At 36.3% G+C, this 23,324-nt stretch overlaps 1 protein-coding gene and 1 long non-coding RNA gene across 2 annotated transcripts in view; one reads left to right on the forward strand and one right to left on the reverse strand.

Annotated features, from left to right (window-relative positions):
• Positions 1-60: 60 nt before the first annotated feature.
• On the reverse strand, positions 61-1,014 carry LOC136034169 (putative nuclease HARBI1). Its single transcript, XM_065715350.1, has one exon. It carries the CDS (start codon positions 1,012-1,014, stop codon positions 61-63), a length of 954 nt encoding a protein of 317 aa, XP_065571422.1.
• Positions 1,015-8,957: 7,943 nt separating this feature from the next.
• Positions 8,958-23,324, forward strand: part of LOC136033590 (uncharacterized) — a 28,786-nt gene continuing 14,419 nt past the window's right edge. Inside the window, exon 1 of the long non-coding RNA XR_010618964.1 lies at positions 8,958-9,086. This is a non-coding gene — a long non-coding RNA (uncharacterized LOC136033590). The remainder of the gene's footprint in view (positions 9,087-23,324) is intronic.

Below are 23,324 nucleotides of genomic sequence, written 5' to 3' on the forward strand. Positions count from 1 at the left end.
TCATTTTAATAGCACAGTATCACACATACCCAAATAGCATAGATTATTGAAAACAAAACATTAAAACATATCAATAAGTCTTCTGCGTTTGGCTTTACCTTCATTGCTCTCTTGGGCACTTGTTAAGGGAGCAACTGGAATTTGTAAGTCCAATCCACCACTTGGATCTACAAATGTCGTGTTCATGCCATCCCCATTTGAAATACAAATATTGTGTAATTCACAAGATGCAGTCACTATTACACTAGCCCTTTCAACACTTGTATTTACAAATTGAGTTCTTCGAAATCTGTTTTTAAGGTCACCAAAAGGATTTTCGATAACTACCCGTGACTTTGACATTTGCTTATTGAACGCTTTTTCTTTTGAAGTAACTGCAACTGAGTCTTTTAAAACTGGTATCAACCATGAAAGGCAAGGAAAGGTTGAGTCACCAATTACTTGATAATTTGAGTTGGTAAAATATGCATTCTTTGATGTTTCAACTCCAAACCAGAGAGATGAGTTGCAAAAAACTCTACTGTCATGGGCTGACCCTGGGAATCCCACACTTACATATGAGAATAATTTATTTGGTAGGGACACAGCAATAATTATTATTGAGTGGAACATTCTCCTGTTTAAGTAGGAAATCTGGTCACTTCCAGGGGCTTTAATCTTAATATGGCATCCATCTATTGCACCTATAATCCCAGGCACAGGCAGTCCAGACTTCACTGAGGATTCAAAACTTAGTGCAATATCGCCCACTTCACTTGGACCTGGCCACCTTATAAAGTCTTTCACACAAATAAAAGCTAAGATATTGCAGACTCTTGTGATGGCTTGCCAAACTGCTGTTACTGATCTTGCAAACAGACTTGACAATTCCCGTAAATAGCACTGTGTGGCCAAGTACCATACAGTTATGAGGCATGTTTCTTGGATGGTCATTGGTTCAGTTCCACCCTGGCCTTTCATCTCAATGTGTTTTGTCACATAGTCTTCAAGCTTTTTGAAGGTAGTTCTTGTCATCCTAAAAGGGATAAAATGCATTTATTGTACACATGAATAAATTAATAAAGGGAATGAAGCTAGATTGATCTTACTTGTTATTCTGATTGCTATAAATATTATCTAAAATTAGGAATGGCTCCTTTAATATATATTATCCAAAAATGTACTAAATAAAATTATCTAAAATTTGACACTAATAAAGATAAGAGTCAAATTTTCATCATAGGTTACATGGCTTAAGTTTACTACTTCTTCTAGTGAAAATTCGTGAAGACTACATCTTTATCTGACAATCTTTCAATCAATCAAGTGACTGATGAACCATTCTTGATACATGAGTCTTCTGTCAATAGAATGATGGCCATTTAGAATATGACAGCTCATTCATATTTCAAGGGTCATTCCATGAGTAAAGCTCTCATATTCCAGACTAGATCATCTGCCTCTTGACTGATGACTTGACAATGATACATTAACCAGAAAAAAACCATGCAGCTTGCTAGTGCAGATGTGCATGTAATTTGCTGAAATTCTATGAAACTGATTAAATAAATTTTAATTTAGTTATCAGTTTATCATTTTTAAATTTAAAATTAAAATTTTTTAAATTTAGTTATCAGTTTTAGCATGTAGACACATCCCTGAAAGTTTCATTTTCCCAACCTAACCCCTTTGCAAGATAGCAAGAAGTCACTAAACTAAAATTTTACTGGCTATTTGACTGAAATTTTAAGCCAAGTCTTTTCTCTAAATTTAGGAAGTGTATTTGTAGATCTTGATTGCAGTTGAACAAAGTTTTGAGGCTGAGAATACTGGATTTTCACTTCTGCAGACATTGGCATGCAAAGACAATTATTTGGTCAGATAATAGCCTATATGCAAATAACACAGCTGTGTGCAAATTTTGATTAAAAATTTATCCAATTTTCCTAAAAATTACATAAGGTCATGAATATCAACTTCCGAAGAACCACTAAATCAATTGGTTGGGCTAAATGAAAATACATACATTACCTTTTTATTTAGCCTAGTTTTAAAAGCATAGTGAGCCAGTTCCACAATTGTGGGAGGTTGACATCTGCTAGACCTACTCTATACCTACACATAATACCCTGAGCATTCTACTCTACTGAATAAAAAACTCTCAAAATTTTAACTAGATGTGTTTAAACATTGAATAAGCTTGGGAGGAGGGCTACTTGCACTCCAATGTCTTTTGACTCTTAAAAAGAGTGCTAGAACTTTTAATCTCTATTCAACTTAGCTCCTTTAAAAGTTTCAATAATTTTTCTAGCTGAGCTAGGCCTATTTACAGATCTTTGAAACCTCATTAATTTGGATTGAGCAAAGTTGTAGTAAAGCTAAAAGCAGCTTTCTTGTTCTTTCTTTAAGCAAGAGACCTATTTTCCAATATTTTACTTTCATAACACAAAGATTTTAAAGGTCACTGCTCTCTGAAGAGAGAAGGGGTGGATATAAGTACTTCAAAATATCCTCCTTGGTCCTGGGACATACTTTAGTCTGTAGACTCATCTCTGAAAGTTTCATTAGGCTCAATTTTTGACAAAGGCTCAAATTTAAAGAAGACCAATATGGATGAAAATTGATAAAACAAGCTCTAAGATTATCTCCCATCATTTTAGTCCACATTTCAAGCAGGATTCTTAAATTTTGATTGGACAGCTTTGAGGTAGCTCCTTGAAGAAGGGGTTAGCTAACCTCCAGTCTCTTTGTTAAATTAATAATGATACATGAACTTTTCATTTTTGTTCAAATGAGCCCTCTGCTGATATTTTAGGGTTATTAGTTTGATACCATCAAACCTGAGGAAAGACAAACAAATAAACATGCATCCATGGTTGTTCTGCTGGTAAAAAAAAGTACAATTTTCAATGTTTTTTAGATAAAAGTTTGAAACCTCCATAGCAGGGTTAACCTCCAGCTGACCTCCAGTCTTTGTGGTCAATTAATAATGATACTAGAACTTTTCATTTTTGTTCAAATGAGCCCTCTGCTGATCTTTTAAGGTCATTAGTTTGATATCATCAAATCTGAGGAAAGACAAACAAATAAACATGCATCCATGGTTGTTCTGCTGGTAAAAAAAAGTAAAATTTTCAATGTTTTTAGATAAAAGTTTGAAACCTCCATAGCAGGGTTCTCTGATATGCTGAACCTAGAGGTGTGATTTCTGTCTATCTGTCCTGGTTTTGCTACTTTAGGGTCTTCCAGGTAAGCTAGGACAATGAAATTTGGCGGGCATATCAGGAACCAGACGAGATTAAATTATAAGTTGTGATTTCCCCAATTTGACCATACGGGGGGGGGAGTGCGGGGACTGAAATTGGAAAAATTAGAAAAAATGAGGTATTTTTAACTTACAAATGGGTGATTGGATCTTGATGAAATTTTATGTTTGGAAAGATATTTTGTCTCAGAACTCTCAGAAAGATATTTTGTCTCAGAATTTTAAATCTTGACTGGATCCGGTGACATTGAGGGGAGTTTGGCAGGGACCTAAAATCCTGGAAAATGCTTAGAATGGAGGGATTGGGATGAAACTTGGTGGGCAAAATAATTACAAGTCCTAGATACAGGATTGACATAACTGGAATGGATCCGCTCTCTTTTAGGGATTTTTTTTGTTTGGGGGGGGGGGGGTTAATTCTAAAATTAGAAAAATGAGGTATTTTTAACTTACAAAGGAGTGATCAGATCTTAATGAAATTTCATATTTAGAAGGACTTGTAACTCAGATCTCTTATTTTAAATCCCAACCAGATCCAGTGTCATTGGGGAGGGGGACTGAAAATCTTGGAAAATACTTAAAGCAGATGGATCAGGATGAAACTTGGTGGGAAGAATAAGCACAAGTCCAAGATATGTGACAGAAATAACTGGATCAGATCTGCTCTCTTTGGTGGAGTTGCAGGGGGGGGGGGAGTAATTAAGAAAAATTAGAAAAAAAATCAGGTATTTGTACCTTATGAATGGGTGATCAGATATTAATGAAATTTGATCTTTAGAAGGATCTTGTGCTTTAGAACTCTAATTTTAAATCCCGACCAGATCCGTTGACATTGGGAAGAGCTGGAGGGGGAAACTGGAAATCTTAGAAAATGCTTAGAGTGGAAAGATTGGGATGAAACTTAATGGGAAGAATTCGTGAATTCTTCACAAAAATTCGTGAAGACTACATCTTTATCTGACAATCTTTCAATCAATCAAGTGACTGATGAACCATTCTTGATACATGAGTCTTCTGTCAATAGACTGATGGCCGTTTAAAATATGACAGCTCATTCATATTTCAAGGGTCATTCCAAAAGTAGAGCTCTCATATTCCAGACTAGGTCATCTGCTTCTTGACTGATGACTTGACAATGATACATTAACCAGAAAAAACCATGCAGCTTGCTAGTGCAGATGTGCATGTAATTTGCTGAAATTCTATGAAACTGATTAGAATTTTAGCAACAAAGAAATAAGAGGATTCAGCTATGTTTGGCACAAAATTGATACGCAATTATGTCAATTAGTACTCTTCAGTTTAGTCAGTCAAGCACAGTAGCATGGAAAACTGTATACCCCTTTGTGTACCTGAAATGGGTCCAAAATTCCTCCTCACTCATGCAGGGGAGAATTCGATCTATAAAACCTTCATTTCTGGACACCTCATTCCTGTTCAGCAGCAAGCAGCCTACCCCACAAGCTAAAATTCTGGCTATTTCATTTGTTTTTGTGTCCACTTCATCGTCACTAGAACTACTTGAATCACTACTATCCAGAAGCTGGAAGACTGCATTCACGATGATGATGACGAATTTAATCCTCCTTCTCACTGTCGTGACTTGAGGATCATGCACTTTGGATGAACACTGCTGAAATAAAGAAAGTTAATCATAGGGATTTATCCCTTGAGATCTTGTGTAAGAATTCAATTGTTGCTGTAATCACTGTTACATTCTCATCACTTGCTGCTGCGCTACCAAGAAGATCATGGTAGTCTTTAAGTTTGTTAACACACATAAGATCATGAAGTTTTTGTCTATGCCAGTCAGTGACTGGGCACTGTAGTAGAAAGTGATTTACTGTTTCCACTTGATCACAGTAGCTACACTTTAGGTTTTCGTTATAGAAGCGGGCTAAGTATGAATTTGTTCCTACATGTTCTGATTGCAGCCTGAATAGTATTTTGCCCTGTTGTCTTGATAACTTGCTGTAAAGTTCTTTTTCAAAAAACTGTTTCTGTTTCCTGGTAACAAACCAGTTTGAACTTTTAGCTTGATTATTTATGAAAGATTCGTGTTTTAACTTCTGTATAATTGAACTAATAGCATATACTGTAGATGGTGTTACAGCACTGGATGTCTCTTCTCCTGATATAGTTGCATCTTTAGCTGCCAGATCTGCTTGTTCGTTTCCTGGTATGCCCATGTGACCAGGTGTCCATTGAAGGGTTAAGTGTATACCCATATTGACAACTTCTTGTATTGATGTGTGGCATAAAACGGTTTCTGGGGCTGGTTTCTTAGACCAATAAAAACTTTTAAGGTCCTAAATAGCTCTTTTAGAGTCAGAGCAGATTCTTACATTAGCTCCCGGGGTAAATGAGAAAGATGCAAAGTTTGCAGCCTTGGTCAATGCAACTACTTCAGCATCAAATACAGTCAAGTTTCTATCAAGCTTGAATTTCTGCACTTTGGACTTGGATGGGACAGCAAATGCAGCTCCAACTCCATTTTTATTTTTATAAGCATCAGTATATATGTCAATATAGTCAGTAAAACTTACTTCTGTGAGGTACTTGAATGAGTTTGCTAGATCCAGCCCTTCCAAGGTTTCAAGGTCTTCTAAGAACTCATTACTCTGGTAGTCCCATATGGGGGTGGGTATTAGATCTCCTATATGAAGCATTTCAGATAATTTGGGCTCAATGCCTTCTTCTCTAAGAGCATTAATGCCAGTTGACCGGCCATTATTTTTATTTGTTGAAAGCCATAGTTGTCCATGTCTCAGCAGGCAAGATTTCAGAGGATGATTTTTTTCGGTCAGGCTTATTTTCTTCAGGTGTTTAAGTCCACTGATAAGACGTCGTACCTCTAAGTCTTCTAGGCCACTTTCAGATATTAAGAATGTCACAGGTGTGGTTTTTCGAGCCCGGAATGCTATTCGAAGGGCAGAATTCTGAATACACTCCAGTTTTCTGTGGGTGGTTTTACTGGCTATTTGATAAGCTATCGAACCATATTCCAATTTTGGCCTGATGTACTTTGTGTAGAATTCAATTAAGAAGTCACATTTGGGACCGCAACTTGTGGCAGACAGCATCTTCATTATATTTAACCTCCTAATACAAGCAGCTTTAGTTTGATTTATATGAGTTCTGAATGTAAGTCTCCTGTCAAAGTGACGCACTAGCCACTTGATTTCACCAACAACATCCAGTAGAGTACTATTTAATGAGAGTTTAGGATTATTGATTTTTGTTTTCCTAGTATATATCATTACTTTGGTTTTCTCTACCGAGAATGAAATATCTGCTTGCATAGCCCAACAGCTTATCTGATTAAGTGAATCTTGAAGAATTGATTCTACTTCAATAACTGATATACCAACAGCCCAAAGACAATTATCATCTGCAAAAATACCCCCTCTGACGTTTCCAGTTTCAATGGGGATGTTAAACTCACTAATATTGTAATAGATAGGACCTAATACTGACCCTTGAGGTACCCCTCTTTTTCTGTGTATCAGATTTGATGATGCAGCTTTTCCGAAAATAACCTTCATATCTCTATCCTCAAGGAAAGACAAGGAAAAGGCCAATAATCTGCCTCTTATCTTTGCTTCAAGGACTCCGTCCAAAATTTGACGATGGACCATGGTGTCAAATGCTGCCTTTACATCCAGAAACACGGCAACAAGGACTTTTTGGTTTTCAAGGGCATATAGGGCATCATTCAAGAACATAAACATAATATCATCTGTGTTTCTGTGTTTTCTGAATCCGTACTGTATATCTTGTAGCCCTCTATTTATTTCAATCATTGTAGTCAATCTTTGCTTGACAAGTCGTTCATATATTTTCCAGCAACAGGTAGTAAGGTGATAGTTCTATAGTTTTCAATCTTACTTTTATCTTTACTTTGTTTTGGTATGAGTTTTACTGTACCGTCTTTCCATGATTTGGGGAACAAGCCATGATCCCATGTTTCATTTATGATGCCTAGTAGAATTTGCACCCAGTCTACTGGTAGGTTTTGAATAAAATAAGGGTATATGCCATCATCTCCAGGCAAAGTTTTTGGGAGTGACTTGATTACAGTAGTCATTTCCTGGAGAGAAAAGCGGCTGTTATATGGTGTGTTGTTGTCTATCTGAGACATGCGCTTCACCTTGGATTTTTGAGCAATGACTTCTTCAACAAAGGGGTCCTCAACACTAACAATGCTTGCAAGATTCTCTGCAGCAGCATTTGCTTTATCAATATCTGATATTAAAAACCTGTTTTTATAAACTAAAGGTGGATTTACGCTTTCTTGACTGTCTCTGGATAACAGTTTCTTAATGGGGGTGTATGTCTTAGTCACTGGTGTACGAAAGTCCAGGCCATCTAAGAATTTAATCCATGAATCTTTTTTTTGCTCTAACTATTGTCTTTTTGAGTCGTGCATTACTTCTTTGCATTTCTATATACAGCTCATAGGTTCTATATATAGTAGCCCCCTTTCCAGCTTTTATTAATAAATTTTGGAATATTACAATATTTTCATCTGTGTTAGTAGTTCGCTCTAGTTGGACATTCACATTAGATCTATTAAGTATATTTCTAGATACATTCCAATCCATACATCTTAATTGAGACATTGATAATCTATTGCCATCAGTATTTCCATCAGGATTTGGTACATGATAATTTTTATCTAACTCTAGCAGGATAGGGTTATGGTCACTATATAATGAGCTGTCTTCACAACAGGATATGTTTGATCTATTCAAAAGTGCAGGGGAAGAAAACATCAAATCAATTGTGGTATATGAGCCTGTGTTACTGTTTAGTCGGGTTGGTAAATTCTTTTGGGTTAGGACACAAATATTTTATTCATTAAAAGTTCTTCTATATGAATTCCACTTCTATTTGTAGTTCCAGAATTACACCATATATTAGAATGTGAATCAAAATCACCAACAATGATAAACATGTCTCTTGGGGGGATATTTTCGACTATTGTATACAAAACATCACTAATTTGGGGAGAGTCACCTTGAGGGTTATACACATTGAATATATTAACAGTCATATTTTTACTTGAAAATACTCTACAGCCCTGAACTTCAATTTTATCAAATTTGTCTAGGTATTGGGTTCTAATTGGAACAAAATTGATATTTTTCTTTATTCCGACTAAGATTCCCCTTTATCTGCATTGATTCTATCCTTCCTTAAATTGTTGAATCCTTTAAAAGTTGGGCTAATATGGGGTTTAAGATGTGTTTCTTGTATACAAAAGATGTTTACATCATTCATAAGGCAATAGTTAACCAGCATATCTTTATTTGTTTTAACTATGGATCTTGCATTCCAGGATAATAATTTTAGGGAACTCGTCATTTTCTTGTACATTCTGAATTGATTTGGACAACATCTACTTCACCAATATTTAGGTTTATCAAAAAGGAGAAACCCTTTGGATTTTTTGAGATAAACTAAAATTGTCAAATTTTACAAAGTCTTCAGAAAATACCAATGAAATGGCCATTTTAGTCATAATTTCTCTTTTTGTCTCTTTAATAATTGCATAGAAAGTATGGCTCAATGTTGAGTGGGTTGAGGTGTTTTTCTGATAGGCTTCTTTGTGTACAGCTTGTGCATAAGTCTTGTGTACAGCAGAGGCTCGTTTGTACCCTACTTGGTATAATTCAGCAACATTTAGTATTTACTGATTTTTCTGTCTTTCAGGGCATGTTTAAGAAGTTGATGAATGATTTCCCTTACAATTAATACACCTATATTTCGAAGCCCTGCTCTGGGCATCCTTAAGTTTCAACGGGCAATCCTTGGATGCATGTTTGCTAGAGCACCGCAGGCATGTAGAGTGTTCTGCTTTACAATTCTTAGCAATGTGACCTTATTTTTGACATTTGAAACACTGTAAAACTTTTCTGTTATATTTATTAACTTCTTTTTCTCTTCCAAAGCATGTAACTTTTGGGGGTAGAGTATTGCCACAAAATGTAATTAGTATTGACAAGCTATCCTCTAAGATTTTGGATTCTCTATTGAAATGTTTCATTCTTTTTGCAGATTTTACAGTCAGTGTAGAGTAAACACTTTCAATAATTTATTCTTCAGATAAGTATTTTGGTATGCCTTTGATGAGACCTTGAGAAATTTTTTCCTGTAGTTCAATTGATACATTCTGGTCACAAATTGAGCTTAATGATAATAGTTTCTCTGCTGTATTGTTGGAATCTACGTGTTTGACCATTTTTGGAACTTTACTGAATATTTCAAATGCAAACTTTTTGTGACCAACCACACTAGTTAGGAATTTAAAAACATTTGAATCTTCTGGGAATTGCTTTCCATTTTCATTTAGGGACACTTTCACTGCAACAGGAAAAATCTCATAGTCAGGAATATATTCTTTTTTTAGTAGCTGGTAAACATTGTTAACACTTTGGCTTCTTTTCTCATAATTTTGTACCTTGGAGGAATTGAGGGAGTGGTTTTGCCTGGGTGAACTACACTGGCTCATACTGTTTGTGATGATCCCTTCAGCTGGAAAAGGGTTTATAGCACTTAAATTTTCATTACAGTCTTCCATCTGTGGTAGTGGTGGGAAGTCTGGGTCATTTGCCCAAGATTCTGGGAATCTGTTATTTATTCTCATAGGGGATAAGTCAGGCAAGTGATTCAATGTGGGATAATTAGTTGGAGATAGCTGAGTTTGGGTTCTAGTCACTGATGATGGAGCAGTAATGTACACCGGTTGTCCATTTTGAAGAAAGCCATAAATAAGCAGGTTGGAATTAGTGATCATGTTTCTGTCAGGTGGTTCTGACCCCATCACTTCACTTGGCAGTAAAAACCACTTTTACTAAGCCTAGATTTGAGTGATTCCTTACTTTCACAAAAATAATTAAGATTTCAAGAAAAAGATTATTAATCCTACCGTTTAATCTTTTCCTCCGAACTGCATTCACAGCTTAAACAGCTGTAACTTTTAAAATATTTGCCATTGGTATTAATAATACCAATGTGTTTTTTCTCTTCAATCCGTATGCTAATCTTCGGGTTATGATTCAAATAGTAAATTTTCGTTTTTTCATGACGAATCTATAATCTCAATTGAGAATCCCAGATTGTCGCGAAAAATGGCCTTTAATCAAGCATCGCTTGAACTCCTTTCAGTGTTTATTTATCTGAGCTCTTTCAACTCAATCCAGTAAACCCCTATCCAACGCAATCCCCATGCAACTCAGCCCACATTTAAATCAACTTTTGTTTAACTGAACCTTAACTCAGCCCCTATTTTAACTAAGCCCCAGTTTAGGCAACTTAATCTAAGGTGAGACTTAACTTAAAGTGTGCATTTTAAAGGATTTGAATCAAATTGGGAATGAGTTGTTTGAGACTTAAATGGGAGCTCAAAAGAAAAATTTGATGGCTCATCTTAAATCAGGACTGAATTGACAGGAGTTAGGTCTGTTAAAAGGGTTGGGGTAATGGGGGTTTTGTTGAACAAGGGCTCTGCTGTATGAAAACCCAAGTTATAAAACATTTTTCACGGTCAGTGGGTTAGTTTTATCTTTCCAAGGCATTTGTTACTTTTTTCTTACTAAGTGATTCCGTTTTGCCTAGAAAATTCTCAGAGATTCAGTGATTGTTTTCAAAATGGCGAGAATAGCTCAAAGCCTTAAACAAAACGAGCACAAATGACAAATTTGGAATAAAATTACTTTTGACAGTTTAGCTTTGAGGAGACATCTTTGAAGCTTAGAGAAGAGTGATTTTGAGAACTTAAAAGGAACAAGAATTTATTTTTTGTGGTTTACGCAACATATTTAAAAAAAAAACTGTTTCAAGCAAACTAGTTCGAAATTTTTCCTTGTCTTTGTAGGATTCTGAAAATGGTAATTGATTGAAAATACAAAACTGACGCAACAAAACAAATAGCCCTTTATGGGCCTTCAAAAAATAAAAAGCATATCGAATTGTGCCCATTGTGCTCAAAATAACCATGGTGCAACGAAAGAAAATCCCTGCCAGAATGCGATTTCAATGCCTAAGCTGTACAAGCACCCGACACACATGCTACCACGCTAGCTGCCCATCTAACAAGTTATCGAAGTTAATGACCTCAAACGCCCAAAATGATTGAATTTTACATTGTCAAACGTTTTGTCTCCTGGAATATGAATGGTAGTCTTAGTACCAAAATTACCGTGCTTGAACATCTCTGCCTCGCCAAAGAAATTATTTGTCTCCAAGAACACTTTCTGTCTAACGACAGTAGAAATATATTCGATGCCTTACCCTCACAAACGGTCCATTTTGTACCAGCGAAAACCTAAGAAACGAGGGCGCCCCTCGGGTGGACTTGCTACGCTAATAAGTGGGCATATCAACTCCGAATTGTTCGCCAGTTCCGACCATTTCCTAGCAGTTAGAGCTGGTGAGACAGTTATAATAAATGTGTACCTGCCCACCGACTACAGAGACGATTGCTCCAAAATGAAGTTTGCTCTAGCCTGCAAAGAACTTGGGAAATGTATGAATAAAATTAGTACTTCTCATCTCCATTGGATTTTATTGGGGGACTTTAATTGAGATATATCCAAAAGTGAAAGCTCGCGTTCAGCTCTTCTGCTTATTCTGATTCCAAATGAAAGTGCTTTTGTACCGAAAGCAGGTGACTTTACGTACATTCACCCTACCGGATCAGTTTCTAACCTTGATCATGTCCTTGTATCTAGTAGTATTTTTAGTAGCTCATTAACAGTAGATGTGCTCCGTAAATTTTTTGCTTCTGACCATTTACCGCTATCGTTCCGAATCAATGCACCATTTTATCGAATGCACGCAAATCGACCTTTAAAATGGAGAACAATCATTGAATGGAGTAAAACTGATTTGACTCAGTATCAGTACTGGCTTGATAATCTACTTTCGAAAATAAAAATACCTTTTGACTTGCTCCAAACATCAGTACCTATTCCCACGTCTAAAATTCGTCTAAAACTATATACGTACTCGTCACTTATTTCACATGCGCTACTACAATCAGAATCGCACTTTGTCCCTCGATCCAGAGTCCGTGCTGGGTCACAAGTTAAGGGCTGGTCCGGAAACCCATCCCTTGTTGAAGCCTGCCAGAAGGCCAAATTTTGGCAAGGCATACGGATAGAATGCGGGAGACCCAAGAACGGCATAGTGAACCAAATACGGATTTTCACAAAGCGCCATTTTTCCAAAGAACTGCAAAAACATAGAGCCGCTATTCGTTCTGATTTTTCAGAAAAGATAATGAGTAATCCGACACTTCTGTGGAAAAGTTTGACCCGCAACCAGAGTGAAACAAATGCTCCATCAGCTCATATCTCTGCCGTGGCCTGGCAACAGCATTTTTTGAAAGAGTTTTCAGATCCTGATTCCGAAGTAGAATATCCCCTTAAATGTGATCTCAATCGGATACCGTCAAAAAAGGCTGTACCCACGTTTATTGTTTCACTGTCTGATATTATGAATTCTGCGCAAAAATTAAGAAACCTATTTCGAGGGGTACAGATAATATTTGTGCTAAATACATTCTTCTTGGAAATCCCCTACTACTTTGTCACCTTGATCTCATGTTCCAAATGGTGTTCACAACTGGAATAGTTCTAACCTTGTTCTCTTCTGGTCGTCTTACTCCTGTTCCAAAAAAATAAATCGCTGAATGAGTGTTCTTCATATCACCCTATTACGGTTGCTACTACTTTCTGCAAGATTTTTGAAACATTCGTAACGCCAGAAATTACAGATAAATGCTACATGCCGCCATATCAGTTTGGCTTCCAAAAAGGCCTAGGATGTGCCCACGCGCTTACTGCACTATCGTCAATACTTATAGATGCTGATAAGTTTGGTGATTCGCTCGTCCTAGGGAGTCATGATGTAAGCCATGCTTTCGACTCTCTGATTCACGCACAGATTCTCCTTGATTTATATAAACGGGGAGTTGACAGGTCTGCCATTCATGCTTTGTATGATATGTATAACCATTTTGCTGTTGTAATCGGGCTACCTAATGGGACCATAACACGTTTCGTTATTCAAGTCCGTCGAGGCGTCAGACAGGGTGCCCTTACCTCTCCACTTGCCCTTAATAACTGTATATTGAACGCCCAATCCAGCGCAGTTCCTTTGTGTATTTTAAAAGGGATTGATGTGTCACTTATCGCTTATGCAGATGATATTTTTAAACCCAGTCGAACAGTACAGTCGTTCGAAAGAAATTTTGAAATTTTAAGTAAAGAATATGTTAAGATTAACCTTACATTCAATAGAGAAAAATCGGACATGGTTCTGTTCAACTGGGTTGAAACTCGAGCAGGATTTACTACTAATCTCGACGGCGCACCAGTTTCCCCAAAATCACAAATGAAATATTTAGGGCTTCCTATCGGTAACACTCTTAAAGCAACTAGAAGGCTCTTGATCCTTCATTTCCAACGTCGAACAGCAACTGCATACGTAAGCTTGATAGCAAACAAACTTCGACTCAACCGCAAACTGCTAGCGAAACTTTACAATGCTTCTGCACTCCCGAATTTCCTATACCTTGCACCTTTTTGGCGTAAGTTTACGATAACCGAGACGAAGGAACTTCGGCGAATCAATATCTGGTATGTCAAATACCTGCTTGCCCTTCCACCGTGGTCAAGCAACTCCTGGGTCATTAAAAGATACGCCATCATAGACCCGAATGCTTCTATCAGAAAAAGCATAGAAGCTTATAATAGTAGAATTGGTCGGCACCCATGGAGCGGTATTTTGATTCAATGAAAGTTTTGCTTTTGTATGTTTTAATTGTTTTTAAGTAAGGTGAAGTGTTGCAAAGTTTTTTGTGTAGTTTTTTAAGTCATTTTCTTTTTCATCTTTTCTTTTATTCACATTATACTCCGTTTTTCATGTGTATTATAACGGGTTATAAATAAATTCAATTCAATAAAAGAATAAAAATTTTGAAAAATCATTTACTGGCCATAAAGTGAATAAATTTTCAAACACTATTTCAGCAATCTAAAAAATCAAGAAGGCCAAGATTAATGAATCTGTTGGTTTTTATTAGTTCTTTCAAAAATATATTGCACAAATCACAGAAGTTTTCGATAAACCCAATTTTTTGTTCTTTTTGAATTTTGAATCCACTCTTTTTTGTTTTTTCTAAATATTGATCATAACATTTATTCAAGGTTTTTTCACACTTACAAAAAGAATGAAACTAATGAAAATAAAATAATTCTTTGATAAAATAGGACAGCAAACAAAAGTTTAACTTCGAATTTCTATTTGGCTTAGGTTTTTAAAATCCAGGGTTTGTCACACAATGAGTCTTTTGGGTATTTACCTATTTCTGATGTATCGCAAGTAAATAATTCAAAAGTCTATGATATCCTAAAAGTATTTATGATCTCCAGTTAAAATAGTTCATAAGAACTTGTATTTTATTAGTATTGCTTTTTTTGCATTCATTTTTTGGGAGAACTGATCATTGGAAATCAATCAGTGCTTCAAAGAGAATAGATATTTTTTAAAATATGCTCAATTCAACAACTCAAGCTCTATCACAAATGCCACTAGCCAAATTTATAGCAACTAGACTAAATTGCCTTGTAAATATCTTTATAATACTATTTTTTTAATTTACACTTTTATCGTATTGTAGAAATTTATACCGATCTTGCAACATAGATCTCGCCGTTTTCCAAGCTGTATTACAAATGCCACTAAGCAAATTCATAACAACTAGACTAAATTGCCTTGTAAATATCTCTGTAATACTATTCGTTTTTTAAATTAAACTTTTATCGTATAGTAGAAATTTATAACAATCTTGCAACATAGATCTCAAAAATTTCCCTTAAAAATGTGCTTTTTAATGCTCCTTTTCATTATACTCTACAAAAAACAAGCTGAAATAAGAGCTTTGAATTCAGCCTTTAAAAAATAGTTATAATGTACACTGTGGCCCACAATTTAGTTTTACTGGTTGTTATTGAAATATGGGGGGGGGGGCACCCAAAGATCAATTTTGGTTATCACATGGAACTTTTTGGTGGCGTCATTGAACAGCTCTCTTTGTTGGAAAAAAGACAAGACATGCGTGCTACCTATGTAGAGTATGGTTTCTTGTTTTGAAGGTAGGGGGTTTCACGCTACCTATATGCCGTTTTTGGCAATCGCAATTCCAATGGAATACTTCTTGCTTTGCTTTGATGCAATTTTTGGGCAATTTCTGGTTCTTTATGAATATTTCTGCAAATTTGTTTTCAAGATAACATTTTATGAGAAATGTTAATCGAAACAACATTTGCAATTACTGAATCTGCTACAACTGGATATTTTATAGCTAGAAAGTTTTTTTTGAAACGTGAGTTTATCAGCTTTTGGTTACTCTGTGCTGTTGTGCAACCATTGGTCTTTCTGCAAAGAGGACGATAAGCTTTTGGTTTCAATTACATGACTTTTCTTTTTGCACCGTTTCGTTCAGTTTTTCGTAGCGAATTGTGATAAATAAAAAGAAATTTGTTGAATTTTTGAAGGTCGGGCTACGGTACGTTCGGTGCGTTAAGCCCCCCTGCTTTTGTCTAATAAGACGTTTACAGTAGGAAGAAAATACATCTAATGAAGGTTTTGTTTTCAAAAAGGCCGTCAGTCAGTTCTAAAATCCACTCTGTAGTGCTAGGGGGGGGGACAAACCAGATAATAATTTAGATTTTCTTGAATACAAATACAGGGAAGTTAAAAATAAAAAAATGAAGAAAGTTAAAACTTAAAGAAAAAACGTATTCCAGTTGAATGAGTACAACATAACATAAAATAGAACTATACTACTACTACTACTACTACTACTAATAACTCACTGCAGCACCAAGCCGCCTGAGGCCAACACAGCTACGCACGCTCCTCCTCCAACCTAATCTATTTAAAGCCTCCCTCTTTACACCCTCCCAGGAAGTTCCCATTTCCTTTAAATCCTTTTTTATGACATCCTCCCAACCCAGACAAGGACGACCTGCTTTCCGTGTAGCCCCAGACGGTTGGCCAAAAAGGACAATCTTCGGTAATCTGTCATCCTTCATCCGTAGAACGTGGCCTAGCCATCTCAACCTTTCTTTCATTATAGCCCCAGAAAGCGGGATTGAACCACACTTTTCGTACAACCTACTGTTTGAAATACGGTCAGTCAGCCGGGTACCCAGAACAATCCGTAGGCAATTTCTCTGGAAAACATCTTGTAAATTTTCATCTGCTTTTCGGAGTGTCCATGCTTCAGAGCCATATTTGACCACTGTCATCACTGTAGCTTCCAATATTCTAATCTTGGTTTGTAGGCTTATCTTTCTATTCTTCCAAACTTTTTTTAACTGTGAAAAAACACCCTGAGCTTTAGCTATTCTACTTTTAACATCTTCACTGCTCCCACCATCTTTACTAATAATACTACCAAGGTAACTGAAGCTCCCAACCTGATCAATCTTTTCGTTACCTAAGGTCACCTGTTCATCTTCACTTATTCCTAACCTTAGTGACTTAGTCTTCTTAACATTAATTTTCAAGCCTATTTTAGCACCCTGAACTCGTAAAACCTCTAAAAATTCATTCATTTTGCTTACGCTTTCATCTAATATGCTTAAATCATCAGCATAATCTAAGTCCAGGAGCGTTCTTCCTCCCCATTTGATTCCATGGTCTCCAATTGCCTTTCCTGTGCTCCTTAAGACGAAGTCCATCAAAATGATCCATATAAAAGGGGATAGAACACAACCCTGCTTAACTCCTGATTTAATACAAAACCAGTTGCTAACCTCATTTCCTACCTTAACCGCAGCAGTATTATTCTCGTACATAGCGCAAATCACTTTAATGTATTTTTCTGGTATACCATATAACGATAAGACCTTTGTTAACGCTGTTCTATCAACAGAATAGAAAGCTTGCTCATAATCGATAAAACTAAGGACCAAAGGTGTTTGACAACGAAGGGACTTCTCAATTATTAACCTAAGAGTGAAAACATGGTCGACACATCCTCTACCTTTTCTAAAACCGCATTGTTCTTCCCTTAAAACTTTGTCTACAGCATGTCTCAGTCTAAAAAGTATCATATTACTCAGTAATTTGCTACCTACAGAGACCAGACTAATGCCTCGATAATTCCGACATTCACTCTTGTCACCTTTCTTATACAGTGGTTTAATTAAGGTTTTCCTAAAATCATTGGGTACTTCCCCTTTTTCAAAAATCATGTTCATAATCTTCAGTAGCTTATTCCTAACCTCAGAGCCACCATATTTAAGGAACTCATTAATCATACTATCAGCACCTGGGGCCTTATTATTTTTTAATCCTTCTAGTACTGTCGCTAATTCTTCCTCACTAAACAAATCTTCCTTCACATCCAAGGTATCACAAACTTTTTCATTTTCATCTATATCTTTTCCTGCAACTGTATCTCGGTTTAGCTCATTCTCAAAATGTTCCACCCATCTTTCTTTAACTTTTTCCTTATCACTAATTGTGACCCCATTTCTATCTTTAACTGGGACTAGTCCGGATCGGCTACTCCCTTTCAATTTATTAACATGCCAGTATAATATTTTACTATTATGCCGTCTAGCCGCATCTTCCAGATCCTCAGCAATTTTATCCATCGCCTCCATTTCACATCTCCTTAGTTCATATTTTAATGCTTTCTCCACTTTCTTTACATTCCTTTTGTTTTCATACGACCTATCGCTCAGATAATTCTTATACAAACCCCTTCTACTCTCTATTAAACCTAAAGCTTTTTCACTAATATTCCTAGTTGCTGTCTTAGCACTCTTCCCTAGGACACCATCAGCAACTTCACAAATTGTTTTTCTGAAATTATTCCATCCATCTTCCACATTGTCAAATTTTAAACCCTCAAGTTTAGTACTCAACTGTTCCTGGAATTTTTTTCTCAAATTTTCATCCTGAAGTCTACCAACATCATAACTTCGCGGGAGGGAGTTACTCTTCCGAAATTTCAGCTTTAAATTAACCTTAGACACTACTAGATGGTGATCTTTGCTTTTAACATCAATAACGGCACTCCTATACACCCTAGTATCTTGTATTGATCCTGCTAGTCTTCTGTTTACAATAACATAATCAATAAGGTTTGCTGTCTTACCATCACGTGAATACCATGTCAACTTATGGGCCATTTTGTGACCAAACACCGTATTGGTTATAACTAGGTTGTTATACCTACAAAATTGCAAAAGCCTATAGCCATTACTGTTTTCTTTTCCTACACCAAAATTACCTAGGCTAGAATACCATCTATCCCTATTTCTACCAACCTGGGCATTAAAATCTCCTAGCAAAAACACCATATTTCTACCTGGTACCCTGTCTATTTGCTCCTGTAACTGTAAGTAAAATTCATCTGAGTCACTAGTATCTCCATCAGTTGGTTCAATGGGGGCATATACTACTATAACTGATACCCTAAACTTTTTAGTCATAAAATGAGCAATTAGTATTCTATTATTAATACCTTCCCAGCCTAAACAAGACTTAGCAGCTTCCTTATTCATCATGAGCCCTACTCCCTGTCTATGTACCCCATCCTTCCTTCCTGAGTAAACAAATTCTATGTCACCTAATTTCATGCTTCCTACCCCTGGGATATGAGTTTCTGAAACAAACACTATTTAAAGGAATAAACTCTCTTTATTAGTAACAGACTATATGTTTTACATTCTAAGATGTTTTTACGGAAGCCTTTGTCAAACAAGAGCGTAGAGATTTAGGCTCGAAGAGGATAATTTTGATGTTCAGGTACAGAACAACTTTTATTTGTTGAGGCATTATCTTGATTAATTGCTATAAAAAAATTGGAAGGTTTGGAGGAAAGTTCCATTTTGCTGGTGGTAATTTCTCGTTTTAGTCGGCAGATTTTTCCTCCCAATGCTCACAAATTGTCCCAACCAGCCATTAATGTGATTTGAGTATCAATAAAAACTGTCGATATAAACTGATAAAAATCACCCCTTTGTTTTTTCGTTTTATAGATTTGAAGACTTTCAATAATTTTCTTAAGCTGTTAAAAGTAGCTGTCTCAGCTGAAACAGTATTTTTGAATGAAAAAAAAAGAATAAACGAATCTAACTGTTTTGCCTAAATGAGTATAAAATACTTATTTTTACTAGCAATCAAACGAAAGGACATGAAGTTGGTTCAAAACAGTTGTTTCATAGTTCCTGGATTTTGTGAAAGCAGACTTTGGGCAAGGATCGATATCAGTACCAACATCACCATTCTGCTTGATATGGATGACTCCTCCGTCAATCCTGAATACAATCCTGAATAATATATATAGATATACTACTAACAACTCACCGCAGCAACAAGCTGCCTGAGGCTAACAGAGCTTTGTATTATCCTTCTCCTTCCTAATCTATTCAAAGCCTCGCTTTTTACACCCTCCCATGAAGGTCCCACTTCCTTTAAATCTTTCTTTATGACATCCCACTCAGACGAGGACGACTTGCTTTTGTTTAGCCCTAGACAGTGTACCCAAAGGACATTCGTCGGTAATTTGTTATCTTTCATCCGCAGAAATTGTCCTAGCCATCTCAACCTTTCTTTCATTAGAGTCCTAGAAAGCGGGATTCAACTACACTTTTCGTACAGCCTACTGTTTGAGATACGGCCAGTCAGCCAGGTGCCCAGAACAATCCGGAGGCAATCTCTCTGGAAAACATCAAGTAATTGTAATGAAACATCAAAAACATCAACCACTGTCGTCACCTTCCAGTATTCTAATCTTTATTTGCAGACTTATCTTCCTATTCTTTTTTTAGCTGTGTAAAACACCCTGACCCCTGGCTATTCTACTTTTAACATCGTCAGTCCTCGGACCGTTTTTTACTACCAATAATACTACCAAGTTAAGTGAAGCTGCTCACCTGATCAACCACTTCATTACCCAACGTCAACTTTCAATTTTGACTAGATCCTAGCCTTAGTGACTTATTCTTCTTAACCTTAATGTTTAAACCTATTCTAGACCCTGAACTCGCAACACCTCAAAAATTTCATTCAGTTTACTGCGTCTTTCATCTAGGATGCCTTAATCATTAGTATGATCTATGTCTAGGAGAGTTTTTCCTCCCCATTTGATTCCGTGGTCTCCCATTGCCTTTCCCGTGATCCTTTAGACAAAGTCCATCCAAATGATCCAGATAAAGTGGGATAGAACACAAACCTGCTTAGCTTCTTATTTAATGCAAAACTAGCTGCTAACCTCATTTCCTACTATAGCTGCAGCAGTATTATTCTCATACATAGAACTAATCACTTGAACGTATTTGTCTGGTATACAATATAAGGATAAAACCTTTGAAAAAGCTCTTCCATCAACAGAATTGAATGCTTGCTCATAATCAATAAAACTGAGGACCAAAGGTGTTTGACAAACATGGCACTACTCAATTATTAATTTAAGAGTGAAAATCTTTTCGAAACATCCTCAACCTTTTCTCAAACTGTACTGTTCATCTCTTAAAGTCTGCAGCATCTCTCAGTTCAAAAAGTATCGTATTACTAAGTAATTTGGTACCTACAGGGACAAGACTAGTGCCTCGATAATTATGATACTCACTCTTATCACCTTTCTTTTATAATTAAGGTTTTTCCTAATTAAGGTCTTTCTAAAATCATTAGGTACTTCTCCTTTATCAAAAATCATATTCATAATCTTCAGTAGCTTATTTCTAACCTCAGAGCCACCATGTTTAAGAAACTCTTATATCACACTATCAGCACTTGGAGCCTTATTATTTTTTAATCCTTTTAGTATTGTCTCCCATTCTTCCTCACAAAGCAAATCTTCCTTCCCAACCGAGGTATCGCAAACTTTTTCATTTTCATCAATATCTTTTCCTGTAACTGCATCTCGGTTTAGCACATTCTCAAAATTTTCCGCCCATTTTTCTTTAACTCTTTCCTTATCACTAATTGTGGGCCCCATTCCTATCTTTAACTGGGACTAGTCTGGATTATATAATCCCTCTCAATCTACTAACATGCCAGTATAATATTTACTATTATGTCGTCTAGCTCCATCTTACAGATCCTCAGCAATTTTTTCATATGATCTATCACTCATATAATTATTGTACAAACCCCTTCTAATCTCTATTAAACATAAAGCTTTGTCACTAATATTCTTAGTTGCAGTCTTAATACTTTTCCCTAAGGCACCATCAGCAACTTCACAAAGTGTTTTTCAAAAATTATTCCAGCCATCTTCCACATTGTCAAATTTAAACTCTCAAGTTTAGTATTCAACTGTTCCTTGAAGGTCTCTCTCAAATTTCCGTCCTTGAGTCTACCAGCATCATAACTTTCCAGGAGGTAGTTACCCTTCCGAAATTTCAGCCTTAAATTAGCCTTAAACACTAATAGAAGATGATCTTTACTTTTAACATCAATAACAGCACTCCTGTACACCCTAGTATTTTGTATTGATCCTGCTAGTCTTCGGTTTACAATAACATAATCAATAAGGTTTGCTGTCTCACCAACGCGTGAGTACCATGTCAACTTATGGGCCATTTCATTATCTAACACCGTATTGGTTATAACTAGGTCGTTATACCTAAAAAAATTGCAATAGTCTGTGGCCATTACTGTTTTCTTTTCCAACACCAAATTTGCCAGGGCTAGGATAGCATCTATCCCTATTTCTACCAACCTGAGTGTTAAAATCTCCAAGTAAAAACACCATATTTCTGCCTGGTACCCTGTCTATTTGCTCCTGTAACTGTAAGTAAAATTCATCTGAGTCACTACTATCTCCGTCAGTTGTTTCAACAGGGGCATATACTACTATAACTAATATTCTGAACTTTTTAGTCATAAAATTAGCAATTAGTATCCTATTATTAATACCTTCCCAGCCTAAACAAGACTTCCTTATTCATTTTCCTCATTTTTCTGTATTTTCCTTATTCATCATGAGCCCTACTCTCTGTCTATTTACCCCGTCCTTCCTCTCTGAGTAAACAAATTCTATATCACAAAATTTTCTGCTTCCTACCCTTCGGATATGAGTTTCTGATACTTCTAATAAGTCCAGTTCGAATCATCTGAATTTGTCAGCCAAAATGTCAATACGATAGTCATTTCTTAACGTCGTATTATTCCAAGTTCAATTTATATTTTCCTTTAATCGTTGAAATTATTTTAGCCTCAGGAAAAGCAATGATCTCAGATACCACTCCAGGAAAGAGATCAACATATCTTCTCCAGTCTACACTGACACGCTTAAGCCGGTTTAGAACCGGGTAGCAAGAAGTCCCTCGGACCTCTAGTATGAGTAGAGGGTTTGCACAATCCTGGGCCAATTTCGGACTCAATATGGTTTTCAGCCCTTGGCGTATCAAGAAGAGTCGAAATCCTTCGCAGATACTCCAAAGCCTATTACCTCCGACTCATTATATAATCATAATTACCAATATTATGCTACTACGGGGAGGCTGTCAATAGTAGACAAATTAGCTAGGAAGAGGTGTTTCAGCCCGAAAACACTCATCAAAACAGACCAGGCCCAGAATAATTCCCGCAACAAGTACAAGTAATTACTTTTAGTAATCAAATCGATTCATATCTCATTTCATTGCCTCTGTTCTTAGTACTTTCACGGATGAAACCTCCTCAAATCCCGTTTTATTATCATTTTGCTTGGCACTTTTACAGATCAAACCGAATAAAACCCTTTTTATTTCCCCGGCTCGTGACGCTTCCGCTAATCGATTCAATCCCCATTTCATTTTTATTCTACTTGCTAATTTCACTTACCAAACTGTTTGAAAGCCTGCTTTTTCACATTCAGTGTTCTTGGTAATTTAACAAGTCAAATTGGTTCAAATGCTCATTTCATTTTCATGGTTCTTTATACTTTTATTGATACAACCGATTCTAATTTCGTCTCATTTTCACTATTCTTTGTACTTTTATGGATAAAACCGAATAAAACACACTTTCGTTTTCACGATTCTTGGTAATTCTAATGATC

Source organism: Artemia franciscana, chromosome 12 (genome assembly GCF_032884065.1).
Source record: "Artemia franciscana chromosome 12, ASM3288406v1, whole genome shotgun sequence".
Lineage (NCBI taxonomy): Eukaryota > Metazoa > Arthropoda > Branchiopoda > Anostraca > Artemiidae > Artemia > Artemia franciscana.